Below are 19,576 nucleotides of genomic sequence, written 5' to 3'. Positions count from 1 at the left end.
AAAACTTTGAAAGTGTTGACAAATGAAAAAAACAGTTTCTCTGCCAATGAAGAAATATAGATAACATGTTTTTACTCAAGTGATTTTGATATTTATGCCTACATCCCAACACAATAGAGGTAAAATAATGTCAATGTCCCAGTTATTCTGAATTACACACAAACAGCATGGCAAACAGTTTTCATTGTTACTATCTTCCTGAGGAGAAACATATTGACAGCATGTCAAACAGGAATGGACTGATAAGCAAAAACACATTTAAGCATACTGTGACTGGTGCTATGAGATAAACACACATAGACCACCAACCATTGCCGCTCTTTACCACTTCATCTCCCCAGAGGTAATAGCTAAATATACTGGTTAATGCGTGTGTTAATTTGTCCACATTCATTCTCATTTCAGGTAACTACTGAATAACAAAAATTATGCAGTGAAATTACATAATTAATTCAAAACTGGATTACATCGATTGCAATCAGTTAATGTTGCAGTGTGATATGAAACTGATTGTTGTGGCCAACACCAGTGAGTCAGGGAGGAACAGAGTGTTAATAAGAAAGCTGTATTTTAGTGTTGAGTTGGACTCAAAGTATTCCAACTTATTTGCTCAAACAAACATTATTAAATTGCTCACTTTCTTTCTTTGTCCACTCAGTTTAGTTTTGATGCTTGGACAATGCGTCACACTGTTTATTCCTGTGTTTAGATTTGGCTGAAATGTCTGTAATGAATGCAAAAAAATATAGAAAGTTTCCTGGACATGGGCCATTAAAATAGACTGTGTGGGTAAATACAGTTTAATTTTAGGATCTGCACTTAGATATATGAATCTTAAATTATCATGAAGTGTATTTCACCATTCTGCAAAAGTAAAACTCTTTTTGGTCGTGGCAAGAACTGAGCCGGGTGTATCTAAAAAATTGGGCGAAAATAAATTGATTAATCCATTAAAACAATACCAAATGTGTCCATGCAAAATCAAACAGAATAGCCACATCTATGTTTGTCGCATAACATACACAGAAATATATTCTGTGAGTTAATTAAAAGCCCCAATGTGCTGAAGAGGTAGACTGAGTAAACAGACACTTTGTCTGAAGTCATCAACCCCTTTCCCATCCTGCTATTACCATTCAAATGACTTTCATCACATCTATGTTTGTCAACAGATACAAAGAATAATGGATGAGCCATGTGAGATTGGTGTGGCTTGAAAAGAAAGCAGAAAGTATCAGTGGAAAGTAGACAAGCACTGTAACAAAATACACACACAATCATTTAAATTACACACACGCAATTAAAAGCACACATCAAGGAAAGGAAATGACCTGAGTTGAGGGGAAGCGCAGGTAGTTTGATCTGGAAGACGACGCTGTGCTGTATGGAGCGACTTCCTTGCAGAGTTTGATCCCTGAAACACAGCACCTCCACTGTGTCCAGCTTAGAGCCCCTGGCACAAACACACAAAGCAAGGAGAGAGAATGCAAATTAACACACCCACACACACACTTCATGTACAGATTGGACGCTACAATGTGTATGCTTGAAAAAGAAAAACTATGAAAATAACAAATAAAATGTTACATGGAGTATGCTCCCTCTCCCACCCTAACATCGTAAACAACAGAGGTGATAAACACGAATCCACAGCTCAACACATTTCCCTAATATGGTACTAAATGACCAGTCGCATTATACAATCCACCTCCAGTGATACAACTGAATAAACGACAACATGGCGGCTAAATTGTAATTCTATCTTCACCAACCTCAGCCAGTATCAAAAGTTTATGTTGCACCCTGAAGGAGTAGTCAAGCACAAGATTGATGAGGTTTTTGTTGGATAAAAACTGTCTCTGACTACAGAGCTGGGAGCGAAACATTCTTAAGGCATTTGCTGCTGATAAGCCACTCATAGGATACTATTGCTTAAACTGACCCACATGGGATTTCCATGTTTTAATAAAAAAATTATTATGCAATAACAATCCTTCTGAAATAGCAAGACAAGTGCCAGGACAAACTGTGCTCTCTGGAGGAAAAGTGGGACAAAAATGACCAACTGTGGAGCTGCAATGCAGGAGTGAAACATGCAGCACCAAATGCAGCGATATTTAACTGACATTCTTGCACAATGGTGAAATACCATGTGATGTGACAATATGTTCATTTATTTTCATGAAGTATTATTGTTTTCATCAGTAATCTATCATGTCTAGTGTTATTTTTGTCAAAATCATGTTACTGTACTGTTGTAAATTACTCTGCACTCGTTTAATCACCTTGCGAAGACAATAAAAGAACTTCTTTAGGAAATTGTTTCTACTAATAAACCGGATTAAAATTCTACAATGTCTTTCTGGATTGTAGGAAAACACTTAATAACAATCATGCTTTTGAAATAGTGTGCACTAATCGTCAATCATATTAGTTAAGATTAGTGACTTGTCATAAACAACCAATGCCTGCAAGCTCGGGTCTGGTAAAACTGCACACAATCTTAGATTTATTACTAAACATTTAATCCAACCATTTGCACCGATTCCCCACTGAAATATTTCCTCTGTAAATATTTCTATGAAAGATATCCCTCTGCAAAGCACACACAAGCCTCCACATATCACCCTCATTTCTGCATCTACTTGTAGCAATTTATGTAGAGTCGAAGAGTATAAGCATAAGTTATTTTTAATTACAAAAGTCTCAAATGCATTCTTCACCTACTGACATAAAGTACTGAATTTCACTTTCTTTCTACTCATTTAACCTACTACCAGATCCCTCCTTCAACTTGGGAATGGCAGAACGGAGTCATTCTCCTCCTGTTACCAAGCCTCAATCACACGGTGGCAGAAACCTTTAAATTCATACCATCAACAACCAGCTAAAGTATTATAAAATATTCTCTTTGATAATATCCAGTAAGTGAGAAGTAGAGCATTCAAAGGATAGCCATTGGTGTCTCCAGACAGCAGGTGCTCTGTGTGGTTTAGATGGGCCTGGCATGGGTTAACAAACCAGCCATTTGTCTTCATTTGAATTTAGCAACAGTCTGATCCAATCAACAAAATATGATTTATCCATTTGGTGCAACAATCACAAGCACAGTGCCTGATAACTCACACATGTACTCGGCAAGCAATTTAGTTGTCACATGTGATCTGGTGATCACACAATTAATTGAGTGGAAAGTCTGACTTTTGTTTTAACACCATGACGTGAGCAACATGTAAGATATTGAGCGGGACCTTGTTTATCATGAACATTTACAGCTTTGGAGACAAATATTGTAATGCAGCAGTCTTGTTCTTGTTAAGCCAGTGCTGCCATGGATGAATCAACAACACTGTGACTAAGCAACAGCCAAACAGTTGTTTTTCACTTTGGGTGTGACAGAAAATCTTTGATTTGAACTACGCCTTTAAATTTGGATCGGGATCTTTACTGGCACCGATGTTAATATGACCTGCTCCCTACACTGAAGAGTGAGGAAATTAGTTAAGCAGAGATTTCCTGTCTTCCACTCCTTGGCTTGGTGCCAAAATGCCAGAGTAAGCTGAAAAACACTCAAAGAAATTCACAAAGACAAAATAGGACCCACAATCGAGAGAACTTCCTTATCTTTTAACAGCACATTCTCACTCTCAAACAAATGCGCGTGCGCACACACATACACACACACACACACACACTCTAAAGCTTACCATCGGCTGGCTAAGAGGACCAGTAGATTTCGAAGAGGCCAGCCCGGATGTTGAGACAGAGTACACGGATCATAGACGCCCACAGTAACCTAGAAAAATCAAACAAGGTGTGTTTACGTTCCCAAAGTGTGTGTGTGTGTGTGTGTGTGTGTTTGAGAGTGACTGTAAAAAATATAAGAATAATAGATATAATCTGATAGAGATGAGTACCGTACAGTACTTGAATCTTTGAATGGATAAGATGTGTGTGTGGGGGGGGGGGAACGTCACACATTTTATCGGACTCGATCAAACTACTCTCATCCTTTACTTTAAAAGAAGATTTTGTTAAAAATAGAAAACAATTGAACTAGTACCTTCTTTGTATCAGTAACGAACGTGTCCCAGTCCTCGAGTGGCGCCATCTGAACAGTGTCAGCTGTGTACTTCATGAGGAAGTACGGCTCAGCAGTGGTCCCTCTTTTGATACACAGGACGTCGTAGGCCTCCTGCAAGGCTGTGATCTGAGACAGAAATAATTATGGATAAGCAATAACTATAGAACGCTCGGTGCTATACATTAGACGACTCACCGTATTATACATCTTTACAAAGAGAGAGTTTTTAAAGAATAATCATAAATAATATCCACCCACCCATGTATCCATGATGGAAAAAGGAAGGTGCCCTGGACTCCCTGATCAGAACAAACAAACTCAACTGCATCCTTTTGATGCAAAAGCGCAGCAACTCCTTCCTGACACATTTCATACATTACAATAACTTATAATATATGTATCATATATCTGAAGCATAATATCTGCAATTGCTGAAATCGTTGCTGTAAATATAACTTCAGAGCATGGACGAAAGGACATTATGGCTCATTGAAAGGATAACTTGCTGTAGGAATTATTTTAGTGATTATACACATATACACTGTAAATGTGCTCATTTATACGCTTGTCAGACTCTTGCAGTTGGCGTCACAATGTTCACGAGTCATTATGACTTTTTTAAAAGGAGTGCCTTTTCACTCCTTGAATCTACTGATCTGAGAAATAAGAATTCACCTCACTTCATTATACTATTCTATAACCTAGAGTTGAGAGAACGGAGATATTTAAATCTTTCTGTTGCGATTCATCTCATTATCGAGGAAGTTCCGAATGTTACATCGCTCTAAGGAAAGATAAAAGCAAAAATGTGAATAATATTAAAATATGTTGGTCAACTTAAGTCATAGAAAATCTTTGAAAATAAGCTAACAGTATTCAGTAGTTCAAGCGTAAATTGTATGTCTAGAATTGGGAATGAGCATCAACATTTTGGAAATCCAAGTGTCTTGCATCGAACTACACCTGAAGACTTTTAAAAAAATTAGAAAAGAGGAAGGAATACGGTAATACTAGAACAATATGAATTCCAGAGGTTCTATAGTGATCTTTAAGAGCCAACCTGTTTTGCTGAGAAAACTTGCTCTAGGGCAGCTGGCTGTTGGGTGATCTTTATTCCCTCTGGGAAACAGAGTGCAGGGAAACAGAACCAGTAGTAGAAATGGTATTTCTTCAAATCCTGAAAAAGACATTCGAAAAAAGGCAAAAAGAGACAAAGAGAAATAGAAACAGTCAAACATCATTAATATACAAAACCAACACATTTACAATATGCTGTTTATACGCACTGCAAAAGTCAGCAGAATGAATTTGCAGAGGATGGATGGGTCCTTCAATGCAGCCCCAGACTGTATAGCATCCCATATCTACAAAACAACAGGAGGGGGGAAGAAAAAACAATCATTCATTAGAACATTTAATCCTCAGCTGCAAAATTGAGTGACTTTTGGTTTATTTTAAAGATTCCCACTTATATGTCTGACGTGTGTCCCCGAGAAGATTCCTATTGTATGTATTTTACCTCTTTGGCCTCTTTCTCCAGCAGAGCCTTCTTATCCATGGTCTTAAAGGCATCGAGTGTGTTGGTGTTGTACAGTGTTCCAGTAGCTGGACAGCAACGGGCTGGTGTCGGTCCATCACTGACAGCAAAACACATCATACAGTTGTATTAAATTGCACTTATTAACTTTACTCATTTCTTTTAAATGTGCAACCATTTGCTTTTTTAAAGTTTAGCTAAAGTGCCCTGGCTGATAAACCTCAAATAAAGCTAATCCTTTCAATTATTCAAAAGCAATGAAAACGTCACAAAACTTTTATAAAAACTTTTTTACAACATGAAAAAACATTCCTAACTTTCATTACTTGTGTAGTGTCGACTGTACTAAAAGACTTCTTAATCAAAAAAAGAGAACTATCAGGTCCCATAGTGTTTGTCTGTTGATGGTGGAACCTTTCATCTACCTTAGTATTCTATATATCTTATTGCTTTTTTTAAAGTTTAAATAACATGAGGAAAACGTGTGGTTAATAGAGGCAACATGCTGCATCAAACTTACACTTCAAATGCACTGAACTCCAACGTCAGGCGAGTGGGCAAACCAAGTGGGTCGCCTTTAGGACAGGAATAAAGGATAAAATTGTTTTTTAAACAGGACTTCACTGTTTTCATATATGCAACACTGCATAATTAACATTTGTATTATATAATGTCTAGAATTGTCAAAAGAGAAAAAAACATAATTCAAATGGTAATCGTTATAATGACACCATCTGATCTCAACACTCACCGTTGTAGTAAAATCCTTTAATAGATTTGGGGCTTTCATCCAATCTGTAGTCATTGAGTTTCTTTTGAGTGAGCTGATGCCAGAAGCCAGCCTCCAGAGCACTGCTGAAGGGAGCAAACTGCAGCTTGAGGTCTGGAGTAGAGGACGCTGCTTCAGTGGTGTCAGATGCCATCACAACTTCACTAACAGGATGCGCTAATAAGAACTGGAAAGTGTGAAATTAAACAGTCGTAGTCATAACTTTAAGACTTTTTTGCATGATGGTTACATTTCCACGGATGCTGTAACCAACAGGCTTATCACATACACACAGTTAAGAATAAAATATACATCATTAGATGCTGAGCTTGATAACTCTGATGGTGCCATGTAATGCACAACCTAGTTGTAAGTAAACAGTAAAGTTACTGAATTATCGAGAGAAAATAGAGAGTTGGCCCATTAGGAAAGCACAAAACAAATAAGTTGCATCAACCTGTGCAACGGTTATGGGAAAATGAGGTTAGCATGCATCTCTAAAAGATTAGGACATGGAGTGTTATATGTTGTACAAATTGCAAAGCCTTTTGCAGTAAAGTTGTAATTTAGGGGAAAACAAATAAAACTGACTTGATTTGACAAACTGTATGATAACAGAAATCAACCCTAAGCATGGCTATTTGTATACTGTATTTATGCTGCTACATTTCTTTAGGCTCTGTGGTAACTCGGGATGGGCATGTATGACGTTTTCCAGAATACATTATGAATAAATCAATCCTAGAATTGATATAATCTGAATACATGAGCACATCCAATTGTTATACATGTTAATTCCAATGCTAATTCCACTGTGCTAGTCTTTCGTAATTTGAAATAGTTCGTATTGGCGAACATGTAGTACCAAGACCCCTAACCCTTAAAGTGTTAAGACTTTAGGACTTTTGAGGTTAATCTGTAAATGAACGTCTGTTCACAATCCATGTGCACTTGATCAGGACGTTTACACTGTTAACGCAGAACACTAAGTGGAAGCAGAAGCTTTCACAGTTTAAACACGACGAGCATCTGCGACGAAATCCTTCACACCATGACAAAATAGTTGCATTTCAAACCAGATTAAATCCGAGTCAGCGGAAAACAAACGGTCGTCGGTTAAAGTGTAACAAGCTGAGGTTTGTACATGGACGTGTAAGGGTTTGTGGACTTACCAGAAATCCTTACTTCCTGGTCAAGTGGATCATGTGATCGCGAGACTTGTCAACAAAGCAATGCAGTGTGGGTAAGTAAGTAGCCAGGCAGTTTAGTTAGTTTAGCAGCTAAAGACACGAGTGTCTTATGGTGCACTAGCCATTGAGTAAAATAGAAAGAACCAGAAAAAAAACAAAAACAAGCAGATGACGAAGCACGAAAAAACCGTCAAAAATTGATAAGCGCCGGTTTTTTTCATGTCGGAACAAACAGATTTGTCGAGGGGCGCGAGCGAGTGAGACGTTCGTGTGTCAGTTTGTTACATCCGTATAACCGGTTTGTTGAGTTAAGCAGGTTACGTCACAAACGAAACCTTTTTTTCAAGCAGCAGGAAGTCTTCATTGTCGGAAACAGGCAAAGGAGCTACGAATTCAGTCATCCGAATGGTTACCCTGGAAAATCAAAAAATAGCTTCGCCCGGACACCGGCATTAGTTAGGGGCCGTCTATAAACTTCCCCACTGCTGGAAAAAAGGGAACACATTGAAGACTTCTTATATACAGTCTATAATTGAAGTTCAGAAATTAGATTGATGAACACATCAGCATTCCTATTTGCTCATCTTGATCTCGGCTGTTGATATGTTATTTAAGTTTAAGAATATTTGTATTGTACATTATTGTTGGATACATTGGTGCATAAAACATCTTTTTTCCCCACACTACTAATAACAGCATGACAGAGGCATAAAAGAACCGACGATGGTCAAGGTAGATACAAAGAGAGACTGACTGACAAAAGAACAATGTGTAAAGCATACATGTTACAGGATTACATAGTGTATTCTTCATCACACTCAAAAAAACGATTCAAGCCCTTCTTAGAGGTGACACATTTAAATATTGTTTGATACATTTAAATAAATCAATTACAAAACGAAGATATTTATATTGAATGGGTGTAACACAAAATGTATGAATACTTTCATTTATTAGATTTATTTAGGTTACACTCACAAAAACGATTCAAGCCCTTCTTCGAGGTGACACATTTAAATATTGTTTGATACATTAAAATAAATCAATTACAAAAATAGATATTTATATTTAATGGGTGTAACACAAAATGTATGAATACTTTCATTTATTAGATTTATTTAGGTTAGATGGTGTGCATATCAACTCAAAATAAATGTGTTTCATTGAGGACTACCCTTTGCGCATGCGCCAGCTGAAAATGAGTTGTTTACATGAGGTGAACACACTTTCAGGGCTGTACGGTGGTGTAGTGGCTAGCACTGTCGCCTCAAAGCCAGAGGTCTGTGGGTTCAATTCCCAGTCGGAGCGTTCCTTCTGTGTGGAGTTTGCATATTTTGTTAGTTTATATTTTGAGTTGGACAAACACAAATTAATTTAATTTAATGAATAACGTTATTTTATTTGAGATGTATTTGATACAAATGAGTTGGACTAACTTAATTACATTTTATTGCACTGATGTGCTAAATTTGAGTTGGAGTTGCATATAATTATTGGATGGAAAACCTTCCAACAATTTAATTGAGTTCATCCAATGAGTCATTTCTTTGAGTGCACACACCGTCATCCTCCCTCAGACCCCTTATCAAGCCTATGTCCCATGCTTTATCAAACACCTTTCTCTGCCATGCTGCAGTATCATTTTATACCATGTTGCATTGTATACTCTGTTATACTGATTAAATATACTGTATTATGTTAAAGTATATTATTATTACTAATAGCCTACATGGCACAGTATAACTATTTATTGGGCCTCGTACTCTTGTATACTATAATGCAGTGGTGGGCCGTCAGGGCCAGCAAGGCCTTCTCTGCTAGCCTAAACATCATCAGAATATAATTTTTTTTTAAATATATTTTCCCACAAATATGTATTCAATTATTCCCTAGAGTAAGATTTATTCTCTTAATTTCATAGCTTTCCTCTTGGTTGCACTGCTTCCAGCCCCAGGTTGAGATTTGGAGGGCTGGTCTTTATGTTAGATCTTTTATCCAATCATATTCAGCCATCATGTGTTGCCAGGGGTCTAAAATCTGCCCTCAGGCCTTCAGAATCAACATTGTGGGCGCTGGTAGCTTAAAGTGAATGGAAATGAAAATTGTGTGTCAACCAATCAGCTTTAGAGTTGGCTATTGTAGGCCTGCTAGCTGGCCCCGGAACCAGCACAGGAGCCAGCTAGCAGGCGTAGTGAGTGCACGTCTTTTGATTGGATTACCTATATTGAGAGGCGGGTCCTATGGGCAGGTATATGCAGAACCTCAGAACTAGGAAACTGAATTTGATAAACGAATTAATTCGCGTACTACTAAGCTGTTTTTTCAACCCACAATGGCGGAAGGAGGAGAAGATATCGATTTGGTCGAGGATATAATTATAACGCCATTCTCAAGATGAACTTTAAGACCGACGCCGACGCTACAAAGCCCGTCACAGGCGGGGAAGGGGTTTGTTCGCCACTTTCTAAGTTCCAACTACGAGCGCTACCAATGGCTCACAGGCTCCGAGAAGCACTGCACACCGGACTGCTGGGAATGCCTATTATTTGCAAGTGATCGATTTGGTGTTTGGAGCCACACTGGCTTTGCAAGAGAGAGGGCGAGTGCAATCACTGGCACCGACAACTCAGTGGCACTCAGTGGCACTTGCCGGCACTTGCCAGCAGATACCGCAACTAGTCAAAAGGTGCCACAGTGACGAGTCTGCAACGACTCAGTGGCGTGTTTGCGACGAGTCGCCGGCAGCAACACTCAAGTGGCAGGACAGCAGCAAGCGAACGTCACTCGCCGAGAAGCTGTGGGTGGAACAGCCATTGTTGTTACGACAGACCAGCTGCCGTGAATCAGTTTTATGATCATAGAATGGAGGAGCTCCGTTTTTTTTATTTACACTTACACTCATATACCATCTGTAGAATGTACCCGCCTTTTTTTAATAATAATAATAAATCAATAAAAATGTTTACCATGATCATAGGCCTACTGTTATACCCCCACTATGATACTCTACTCTGAGGAGATGCCACTGTTAGTCTAAAGTTTAATATATTACGAAGTGAAACTTAGTAGTAGCAAAACAATATTAAATATAGTCTAGCAGTAATGTACAGCACTATGTTATTGCATATTGTAAGTAAGTCTCCAAAAATACACTAATTATATATCTATCTATCCATCTGTGTATCTCGCTAGCTATTTTAGCTAAATATCTATCTAGCTCAGGGGTGCTCACACTTTTTCAGCACGCGAGCTACGAATAAAATGACCAAGTCAAAATGATCTACCTACGGGGGTGTGTGTGTGTGTGAATTTTTTGTTTCTTCGTCCCGATGCGCGCACTCTGTGACAGAAATGACATGCTGTTGAATAGAGACGATCAACAACAGACGGCTGTTTAGTTTAATAAAAGAACAAATACGTGCTATCGAGAAAAATACAGGGGTGCGGGCCAATTTTTTTAGTGTCATGCGATCTACCAATACTACGCCGCGATCGACTGGTAGATCGCGATCGACGTATTGAGCACCAGTGAGTGCCAGTGTCGCTAGGGGGAGTGTCGGCAAATGTGCCAGTGTCGCAAGGGGATCTCGCCCCTACTGCTTTGCAAACTTGAGTTGTCTAACCAAGGCAGCAACGAGACACCAAAGTACAACTCGGCACTTACAAGCAATGGTGCTTTGAAAACTTTTTCCACCCGAGCGGATCTACAGATCAACGAACAAGCGTGCAGGGCAACGGAGCTGCACAATGGAAAGGTGAAGAAAAATAGGGAAATATTGAAAAGACTCATTAATTGTGTCATGTGTTTGGGTAAATAGGAACTTTCCTCTTCATCATCACGGTGAAACTGCTTTGGGTGACAATGCGCTGTTTAGTGAACACACTGTAAAAAAAAAGTTGGACTTAAAGTTCAAAGTTTGTGGACCAGAAATGGATAGAAGAAGAATATTAATATAACTCTGTTGCACTCGACTATGTTCTTGCCTATTCGTTGAACTGTACTGTATTGTACTCTTCCCCTGCAATTCTCTAAATAAAAATGTCAATTTCAAGGTGACGCAATGCCTGGTTATACTGCGTTTCTGTCTAACTGTATCGTGTTTAGACTAGAGCCATGGCATCATAATGATAGTAAAAAGAGGTGGATTAATTCGGGTGGGACTGTGTAGGACCTCACTGAAGGCCCAGGCCCCAGGCACGCCACTGATATATATATATATATATATATATATATTGTAACGGACTGAGGGAAATGTTATGTTATAAATGTTATGTTCAGGATGTAAGTGAACGTCTCATGAGCTGGTAGCTGTGAGGCGTGTCTGTGATTGGAGAGCGAGTGATGTTGTTGTGTTGTGTGGTGTTGTGTTACGACTCGTTCGGAGCAGAGCTATGACCCGGAGCAGACGTGAAGCTGGTTGGGAGGTTTTCACGGCGTTTTGCTGTCGTTTTGGCGAAGGCTACGGCCAACAGTAGTCTGTTCTATGTTTCCTGAATAAACACCCTATAAACCATCTACGCCTCGTAGCGTTCCTGACCCAGGGTCGCTACATTTGGTGTCAGAAGTAAAACTCGCTATCATCAACATCGCCACGCGAGTTAGCAGCAGAGAAGCTAAGTGGCTAACGCTCGTCAACGGTGAGAAACATGACGTCGGGGAGCCGTCTCAGGATTAAACGGGAAGGAGAAAGTGACGAATGAGAATGAGACGGCGCAGCCGAGGCCTGGCAGACGACGGAGCACCGAGAGCGGGTAAAAGAAATGACCGCTAGGATGGCTGCGGAGGCTGGCTTTGGCCACTCGGGCCGCGCCGGTGAGGGAAATGGCGGCCGTAGAGGAATAACTGCGGCCGCAGGAAGGGACATGACTGAGCCCACTGAGACACGGAGAGAAGCTATTCCGTCCACAATAAAGACCCCCAGATATGACGGTAAATCCAACTGGGAAGCTTTTCATGCACAATTTGAACGATTAGCCCATGCCAGTAGATGGTCCACTGAAGTAAAAGCTCTCCAGTTAGCGATGTGCCTCACGGATGACGCTTTATCAAGCCTGCTGCTGCTGAGTCCTGATGATAGGAGTGATTATGATGCACTAATTGGGGCTCTAAAGCGACGATTTGGACAATGCTCTGCCACTAGCCTGCTCCGCTCTGAACGATGCAGCAGACAGCGACGACCAGAGGAGCCGCTGAGGGAGCTCGTTAATGACATTGAGGGGCTTGTTCACCGCACCTACGTCCATCCAGAGTGAGCTAGCTCGGGACCATTTCCTCCAGGCCCTGCTGCCAGCTGACCTGCGCATCCAGACACTACTCGCTCACCCTGGGTCGCTCCAGGAGGCTTTGGAGTCAGCAACGGAGAGAGAGATGCTGTGTGCTGGCGCCATGGGTAAAGTGGTTGAAAAAGCACCAAAAGGGAGCGCTGCTTGTGAGACGGAAAGGGAGTTGGCGCAGCCTGCCTGGGTGGGGGAGCTAACCCAGCTAGTGAGGGCTGCCACTTCGAGAGATGAGAGGCAAGACAAGCCACGACCAAGAGTCTGCTGGGGGTGTGGCCAGCCTGGCCACCTGGTCCGACACTGCCCCCGTTCCACCGCGAACAAGGGAAATGAGCCGGGGACCGCATAATCGGGACGATGCGGACCCCTGGCACTCTGTCCCAGCCCCCTCTAATTAAAGAAGCTACGCAACCATCTGACCAAATAGGGGCAACCAGACCACCGGAGGATTTTGATGGTCAGCTAGCGACTAGTGGTGCTGGGTCGAACATGGATAGGAGACTGTTGGTATGCAATGCTCACCATTGGAGAGACATGCTGCTCTGCACTGGTAGACACAGGTTCGTCAGCAACCCTGGTGAGGCCCGATGTGGTGACAAATGGAACTGATATTTTTCCCACTATAGTGAAACTGCAGTCAGTCACCGGGGAGCGAACTCCCATGGTTGGGGAAGCAATAGTGACTCTGGGCCTGGGGAAAAAGTCTATCCGCTGCCCGGTGTGGGTTGCTAACCTGGAGGACTGTATACTGGGACTGGATGTTCTCGGGGCATTGGACTGTGTCATCAACACAAAGAGAGGAACTCTCACGTTCCCTGATGGTCATGTCATCCAGATGTGGCGCCAGCCACCCCGGCCTGGCTGTGTTGCGACCCACACTGTTGCCACACTGACGGCTGAGACAACAAATTATGCTGCCCCTAGCTGCATCCCTTCAAATGAGCTATCCACACTGCCCTCCACCCTGCCCGCTGCTGAGTTGCACCCACCCCCAGCCTCTGTCCGGCCAGCTACAAGTCCACACACACAGGTGACAAATGCCTCTCCACCTGACGACAGTGAAAGAGTCTTGGCAGTGCGGGAGGTCTGGCAGGCAAACTGTGGTGGTCTGACTCCTAGCGAACAAGATCTGTTGTGGCAGCTGCTTCTTGAGTTCAAGGACTGTTTTTCAATGTCGGAGGACGATGTGGGCCGCACAGATCTCATCCAGCATTACATCGAAACAGGAGATGCACGGCCGATTAGGATGAGACCTCGACGCCTCCCACTGGCCAGGCAGGCTGCGGCAGACAAAGCCCTGCAAGAGATGCAGCGAGCGGGAATCATCGAGCCTTCCACCAGCCCCTGGGCCTCGGCGATCGTCATGGTCCCCAAAAAGCAGAAGGAGGTGTGGCGTTTCTGTGTGGACTTCAGGCCCCTCAACAAAGTGACAAAAAAGGACTCCTGCCCCCTTCCATGCATTGACGAGGCCCTCGACACGGTGGCAGGGTCAGCCTGGTACTCCTCTTTGGACCTGCGGAGCGGGTATTGGCAGGTCCCTCTCAGCCCTGAAGCTAGGGCCAAAACTGCCTTCATCACAAATGGGGGCTTGTGGCAGTTTAAAGTCCTTCCGTTTGGCCTCTGCAATGCTCCTGCCACGTTCGAGAGGCTAATGGACAGGGTACTTGCTGGTATCCCTCGGCAGGAGTGTGTTGTGTACCTGGACGACATACTGGTGCATGGTGACTCCTTCCAGGTGGCTCTCGAGGCCCTGAGGCGGGTGCTGGAGAGAGTGGCAGCAGCAGGTCTAAAGCTGCACCTACAGAAATGCTCCTTCATGCAACGGGAGGTCACATTTCTGGGGCACAAGCTTGGGGGCGGCGGTGTCGGCACCATGGATGATAAAGTGCAGACGGTGAAGGATTGGCCTACCCCCAACACTGTGCAGGACCTGAAAAGCTTCCTGGGCCTGGCCTCCTACTATAGAAAGTTTGTGAGGGTATTTTCCTGCATAGCTGTACCACTGTTCCGCCTACTGCAAAAAGGGGTGGTGTTTGATTGGACAGAGGAGTGCCATGCAGCTTTCACTTCACTGCAGAGAGCCCTTGTGGAGGCCCCAGTCCTCTCACCGCCTGACCCCACCCTGCCTTTTATCCTCGACACGGACGCCAGTAATGCAGGCGCAGGTGCTGTGCTGGCCCAAGTGACTCCTGAAGGAGAGAGAGTGGTGGCGTATCACAGCAGACAGTTTAACAGGGCTGAACGCCGCTACTGTGTCACGAGACGGGAGCTGCTTGCTATGGTTTGTGCCATCTGACATTTCAGATATTACCTTGGGGGCCTCCACTTCACAGTCCGGACCGACCACTCTGCCTTACAGTGGCTCATGTCTTTTAAGGAGCCAGAAGGCCAGCTGGCACGCTGGATTGAGGAGCTCAGGCGATGATTTCACTGTGGTCCACAGACCGGGGCACGCCACGGAAATGCTGACGCTTTCACGCCGGCCTTGCAGCGCTGATGGCTGCAACTACTGTGAGAAAAGAGAGGCGCAGGAAGAAGAGTGGCTGCAACCTGATGTGAAATGTGCTGCCGTGGGACCGGTGGGCACGCCTGCAGGCCATGGACTGACAGCTGTGGACGCAGCAGAGTGGGGTGCAAACAGGAAGAGGATGTCGACATAAGGCCAGTGCTCGCTTGGGTGGGATCCCAACAGCGACCACCTTGGGGAGAGGTTACCATGTGTTCTCGAGCCACAAAGGGACTCTGGTCAATTTTTCAAGCCCTGCGACTGCGTGATGGTGTCCTGCAGAGGGGGTGGAAAGAGCCGGCGACTGGAGAGACACAGTGGCAAGTGGTGGTGCCCAGGGCTCTGAGAGAGACAGTGCTCCGGGCAATGCATGGAGCTCCGGGATCTGGTCACTTCGGCGTTACGAAGACCCTCCGTCGCCTCCGCCAGGGGTTCTACTGGGACCAACATAGGCGGGATGTGGAGGACTACTGCCGCCGCTGCGACAGCTGCACAGCGAAGCAAGGCCCTGCAGACAGATCTCATGCCCAGCTCCAGCAGTTTCCGGCTGGGTGTCCCATGGAGAGGGTGGGGATTGATGTTCTTGGACCGTTTCCTAACTCAGAGAGGGGCAACCGTTACATCCTCACTGCCATGGACTATTTTACTAAGTGGCCCGAAGCTTACTGCATGCCGAACCAGGAGGCGGAGATGATTGTGGATGCTCTGGTGGGGGGAATGTTCAGCAGATTTGGGGCCCCTGAAGTCATCCACACAGATCAGGGCAGAAACTTTGAGTCCCGTGTCTTCGCCGCCATGTGTGACAAACTCGGATCCCACAAGACCCGCACTACACCCCTCCATCCACAGAGCGATGGGCTGGTCGAGAGATTCAACCGCACGCTGGCACAACAGCTGGCCATCGTGGCAGCTAAACATCAACGCGACTGGGACGATCACGTGCCTCTTGTGCTGATGGCTTACAGGTCTGCGGTGCAGGACTTCACTTCCTGCTCTCCTGCCCTTCTCATGCTCGGCAGAGAAATCCGGACGCCAGGGGAGATGATGATGGGGAAACCTCCTGACGCCCCTGCGGGTCCCCTGGGGCTCGACTATGCTCGGAAACTCCAGGACCGCTTGGAGTCGGCCCACGAGTTTGCCAGGAACCAGATGCGCAGTGCGGGCGTAAGCCAAAAGAGGAACTACGATGTGCACGTCAGAGGATGACATTTTGAAGTCGGAGAGCTGGTCTGGGTGTATAGCCCTCAGAGGAAGAAGGGCAGGTGCCCAAAGCTCAATAGTGAGTGGGTGGGGCCCTGCCGAATCCTGGAGAGACTTGGAGAGGTGGTGTACAGGGTCCAACTGCCACCACGAGGAAGGAAAGTCGCTCTGCATAGAGACAGGCTGGCCCCCTACCGGGGCACATTCACCCCACCAGGACAAGAGCCTGGGGCACGGGGAACCCTGGACTCAGTCCAGACTACCCCCCAAACCCTTCCCAATGGGCCCAGCCTTTCGCCCGCCCCTTCACAGACTCTTAGTGTCCCTGGCCCCGCCCCATGGCCCTGCCCTTGGTCCCAGCGTCCCCTCAACCCCTTTTCCTTCTCCCCAGCGCTGACGGCAGCCTCAGAGGAACCGCAGGCCCCCTGGCCACCTAAGAGACTTTGTTTGCCCCCTCGGGGGCGAGGGACTTTCTGGGGGGAGGGTAGTGTAATGGACTGAGGGAAATGTTATGTTATAAATGTTATGTTCAGGATGTAAGTGAATGTCTCATGAGCTGGTAGCTGTGAGGCGTGTCTGTGATTGGAGAGCGAGTGATGTTGTTGTGTTGTGTGGTGTTGTGTTACGACTCGTTCGGAGCAGAGCTATGACCCGGAGCAGACGTGAAGCTGGTTGGGAGGTTTTCACGGCGTTTTGCTGTCGTTTTGGCGAAGGCTACGGCCAACAGTAGCCTGTTCTATGTTCCCTGAATAAACACCCTATAAACCATCTACGCCTCGTAGCGTTCCTGACCCAGGGTCGCTACAAAATATATCTTCTCACTTTTTCATGTATACACAAAATGTTTAATCATGGAAATTTGGTTTAAAGTCCTGGAAAGGTCCTGGAGATCCATCGGTCAGCATGTGTGTGAACCCGTCACAAACAGAACTGACAGCGCTTACTCGCGTGAGTTTACTAGCCCGACTGTTTGTGGTTTAACCCCGTCATACGCGTCGTTGAGGGGGCGTGGCTTATCTCCGTTACTTTGCTCCGTGGAATAATATTTTCCGCCACGGAATAATTAACCACTTTTTCTACGTTATACTTCTTGTGGAAATGCCACACACGTCGTAACAGCTAGCGCCCCGGTGTGAATGACTTCCGAATCCAGCACCACGAGAGCAGCAGTAGCCAATTAGATCCAACAGCGGAGCAGCTCAGCGCTGATCGGCTCTCACAATGCAGCGTTCTGGTTCTGTGCTGTGACGTCGCTAGTGACATCACGGAGCACTGAACCAGAGTGTGTATATAGAGAGCAGACTCGAGCGCTGTTCTGAGGTCTACTTGAGGATCTGGGAGAGTCCTGGGGACCAGAATATGGTAACCAGGATGTGTACCCTGGATACTCGTAGACTGGGGGGGTAGAGCAGGCTCTAGCACCGGGGGGTGGGGGTGATGGGTGGGGGGTTCTCTGATATATACACATGTACATACATAAATACATGGTGAACTAATCTTACATTAGGTTGTTCAGCTGTAGTCAGACGGCATTGAAGGCCTAGGTAGAAAATGCACGGCCCGCCACTGCTATAATGTACTATATCATACTATACTATGTTAAGATGTTATACAGATACTGTCTTACCACATCATATACTGTATTCTATTTACGTATCATTACCTAATCACAGTATATATTATGGTGTACACTGTTTGAACTAGACTCACAAGTACTCACAAGTATTATGCTTACCATGTCACTTGGTAACTTTTCACTTACCTCGCAACTTTGTGTTTTATTGCTCTTGTGTAGTACACGCCTGTATAGTTCATTCTTATGTAGTTGTTGCATAATTTATACTTGAGTCGTATACTATTTGTATTTACCACTTTATGTATTTCTTCTTATTTTCAACAGAGTTTGTTAATTGTTTTGCAATAAAGGCTTGTATCGTTTGGCAATCTTGCATGTAAGCTACTTCAAATGGAGGAACTCGCCCACATGTCTCTTTCAGTCCCAAGTCATGTGAAGACTCAGCATCAGACTTCCATGAACGCAAATTACGTTTTTTAACCGTTCACGACCAAGATACCTGCTTTTATTTACCCATAGTGATAAGGGCACCAATACTTAATATGGGGGTTGTGAGATCTCTAACAAATCATATCTTTTTTATTATGTTAGAATATAAATGTTCAGTTTGTTCCTTAAATGAAGGTCTTGAATGCTATTTCAAAGCCAACTTTATCGAATAAAATGCTATATATAAATAAAGTATAGAAAGATTGAGTGTAAAAATACAGGAATCTGCCAATGTTGAGAAAAAAAATTAACATTGGTATTTTGGTACCAATTATGAAACAGCTTTTCAAGTCTCAAAATTAAAATGTTGTTCTATTTGAGAAAAAACAAATGTCATTTGTAATTTTGAGCTTTATGAATACAAATAACCAATGCATTTATGGAACCCACCAATGTAGATTAAGGAATAGAAAGGTTTACTCAGCACTTTAGTCAGCACTTTATTTTACCCCTGTATATTTAGTATTAGTATTTCGTTTTTTTGGTATTGTGTTTTGTGTTTTATATTTATTTTCATTGATAATCTGATGTGCACCGCTGCTGTGATTTTTGAAATTTCCCCACTGTGGGACAAATAAAGGAATATCATATCATATCATGTCATATCATATGTAGCCATGGCTGGATTACCGATTACAAGGTGAGCAACCTCACAGACACCATCATCATATTGTCCTATTTGAAAGATGTACACATCTATTGTCAGTTCATACTAAGATTGCACCTACGTGGTTCATATTTCTGGGTAAAGTGTGTTTGATCAGATTAACACAAATTAATTGACATGAAGAAAAACTAAGGCTAGGTAGTTAGATATACGTTTCTGTGCCTGAGCAAACGAATAGAAACAATGAACCTGCCATCTGTCGCGTGAAATAGATGAGAACTCGAAAGCTAGACAGAGACATAATATCAAATCGTTCCTCAGGGCCCCCAGAAAGGTTAATC

General features: G+C 43.7%; 1 protein-coding gene across 2 annotated transcripts in view; it reads right to left on the bottom strand.

Moving 5' to 3' along the window:
* The window catches only part of atg7 (ATG7 autophagy related 7 homolog (S. cerevisiae)), a 54,941-nt gene extending 46,848 nt beyond the window's left edge, over positions 1 to 8,093 (bottom strand). The window contains exons 1-9 of one of the 2 annotated variants that reach the window (XM_056437455.1): positions 7,563 to 8,093; positions 6,373 to 6,577; positions 6,142 to 6,196; positions 5,604 to 5,721; positions 5,371 to 5,448; positions 5,145 to 5,261; positions 4,064 to 4,210; positions 3,708 to 3,796; positions 1,332 to 1,453 (exon numbers count right to left, since the gene is read on the bottom strand). In XM_056437455.1, coding sequence (XP_056293430.1) covers positions 1,332 to 1,453; positions 3,708 to 3,796; positions 4,064 to 4,210; positions 5,145 to 5,261; positions 5,371 to 5,448; positions 5,604 to 5,721; positions 6,142 to 6,196; positions 6,373 to 6,544 — 898 coding nt within the window. In that variant the 5' untranslated portion in view covers positions 6,545 to 6,577; positions 7,563 to 8,093. Of the gene's footprint in view, positions 1 to 1,331; positions 1,454 to 3,707; positions 3,797 to 4,063; positions 4,211 to 5,144; positions 5,262 to 5,370; positions 5,449 to 5,603; positions 5,722 to 6,141; positions 6,197 to 6,372; positions 7,526 to 7,562 lie in introns of those variants that run through there. The other variant, XM_056437454.1, reaches the window with a different exon arrangement.
* Between the last annotated feature and the right edge of the window lie 11,483 nt (positions 8,094 to 19,576).

Source organism: Pseudoliparis swirei, chromosome 18 (genome assembly GCF_029220125.1).
Source record: "Pseudoliparis swirei isolate HS2019 ecotype Mariana Trench chromosome 18, NWPU_hadal_v1, whole genome shotgun sequence".
Classification (NCBI taxonomy): domain Eukaryota; kingdom Metazoa; phylum Chordata; class Actinopteri; order Perciformes; family Liparidae; genus Pseudoliparis; species Pseudoliparis swirei.
This window is presented reverse-complemented; position numbering and strand designations above follow the sequence as displayed.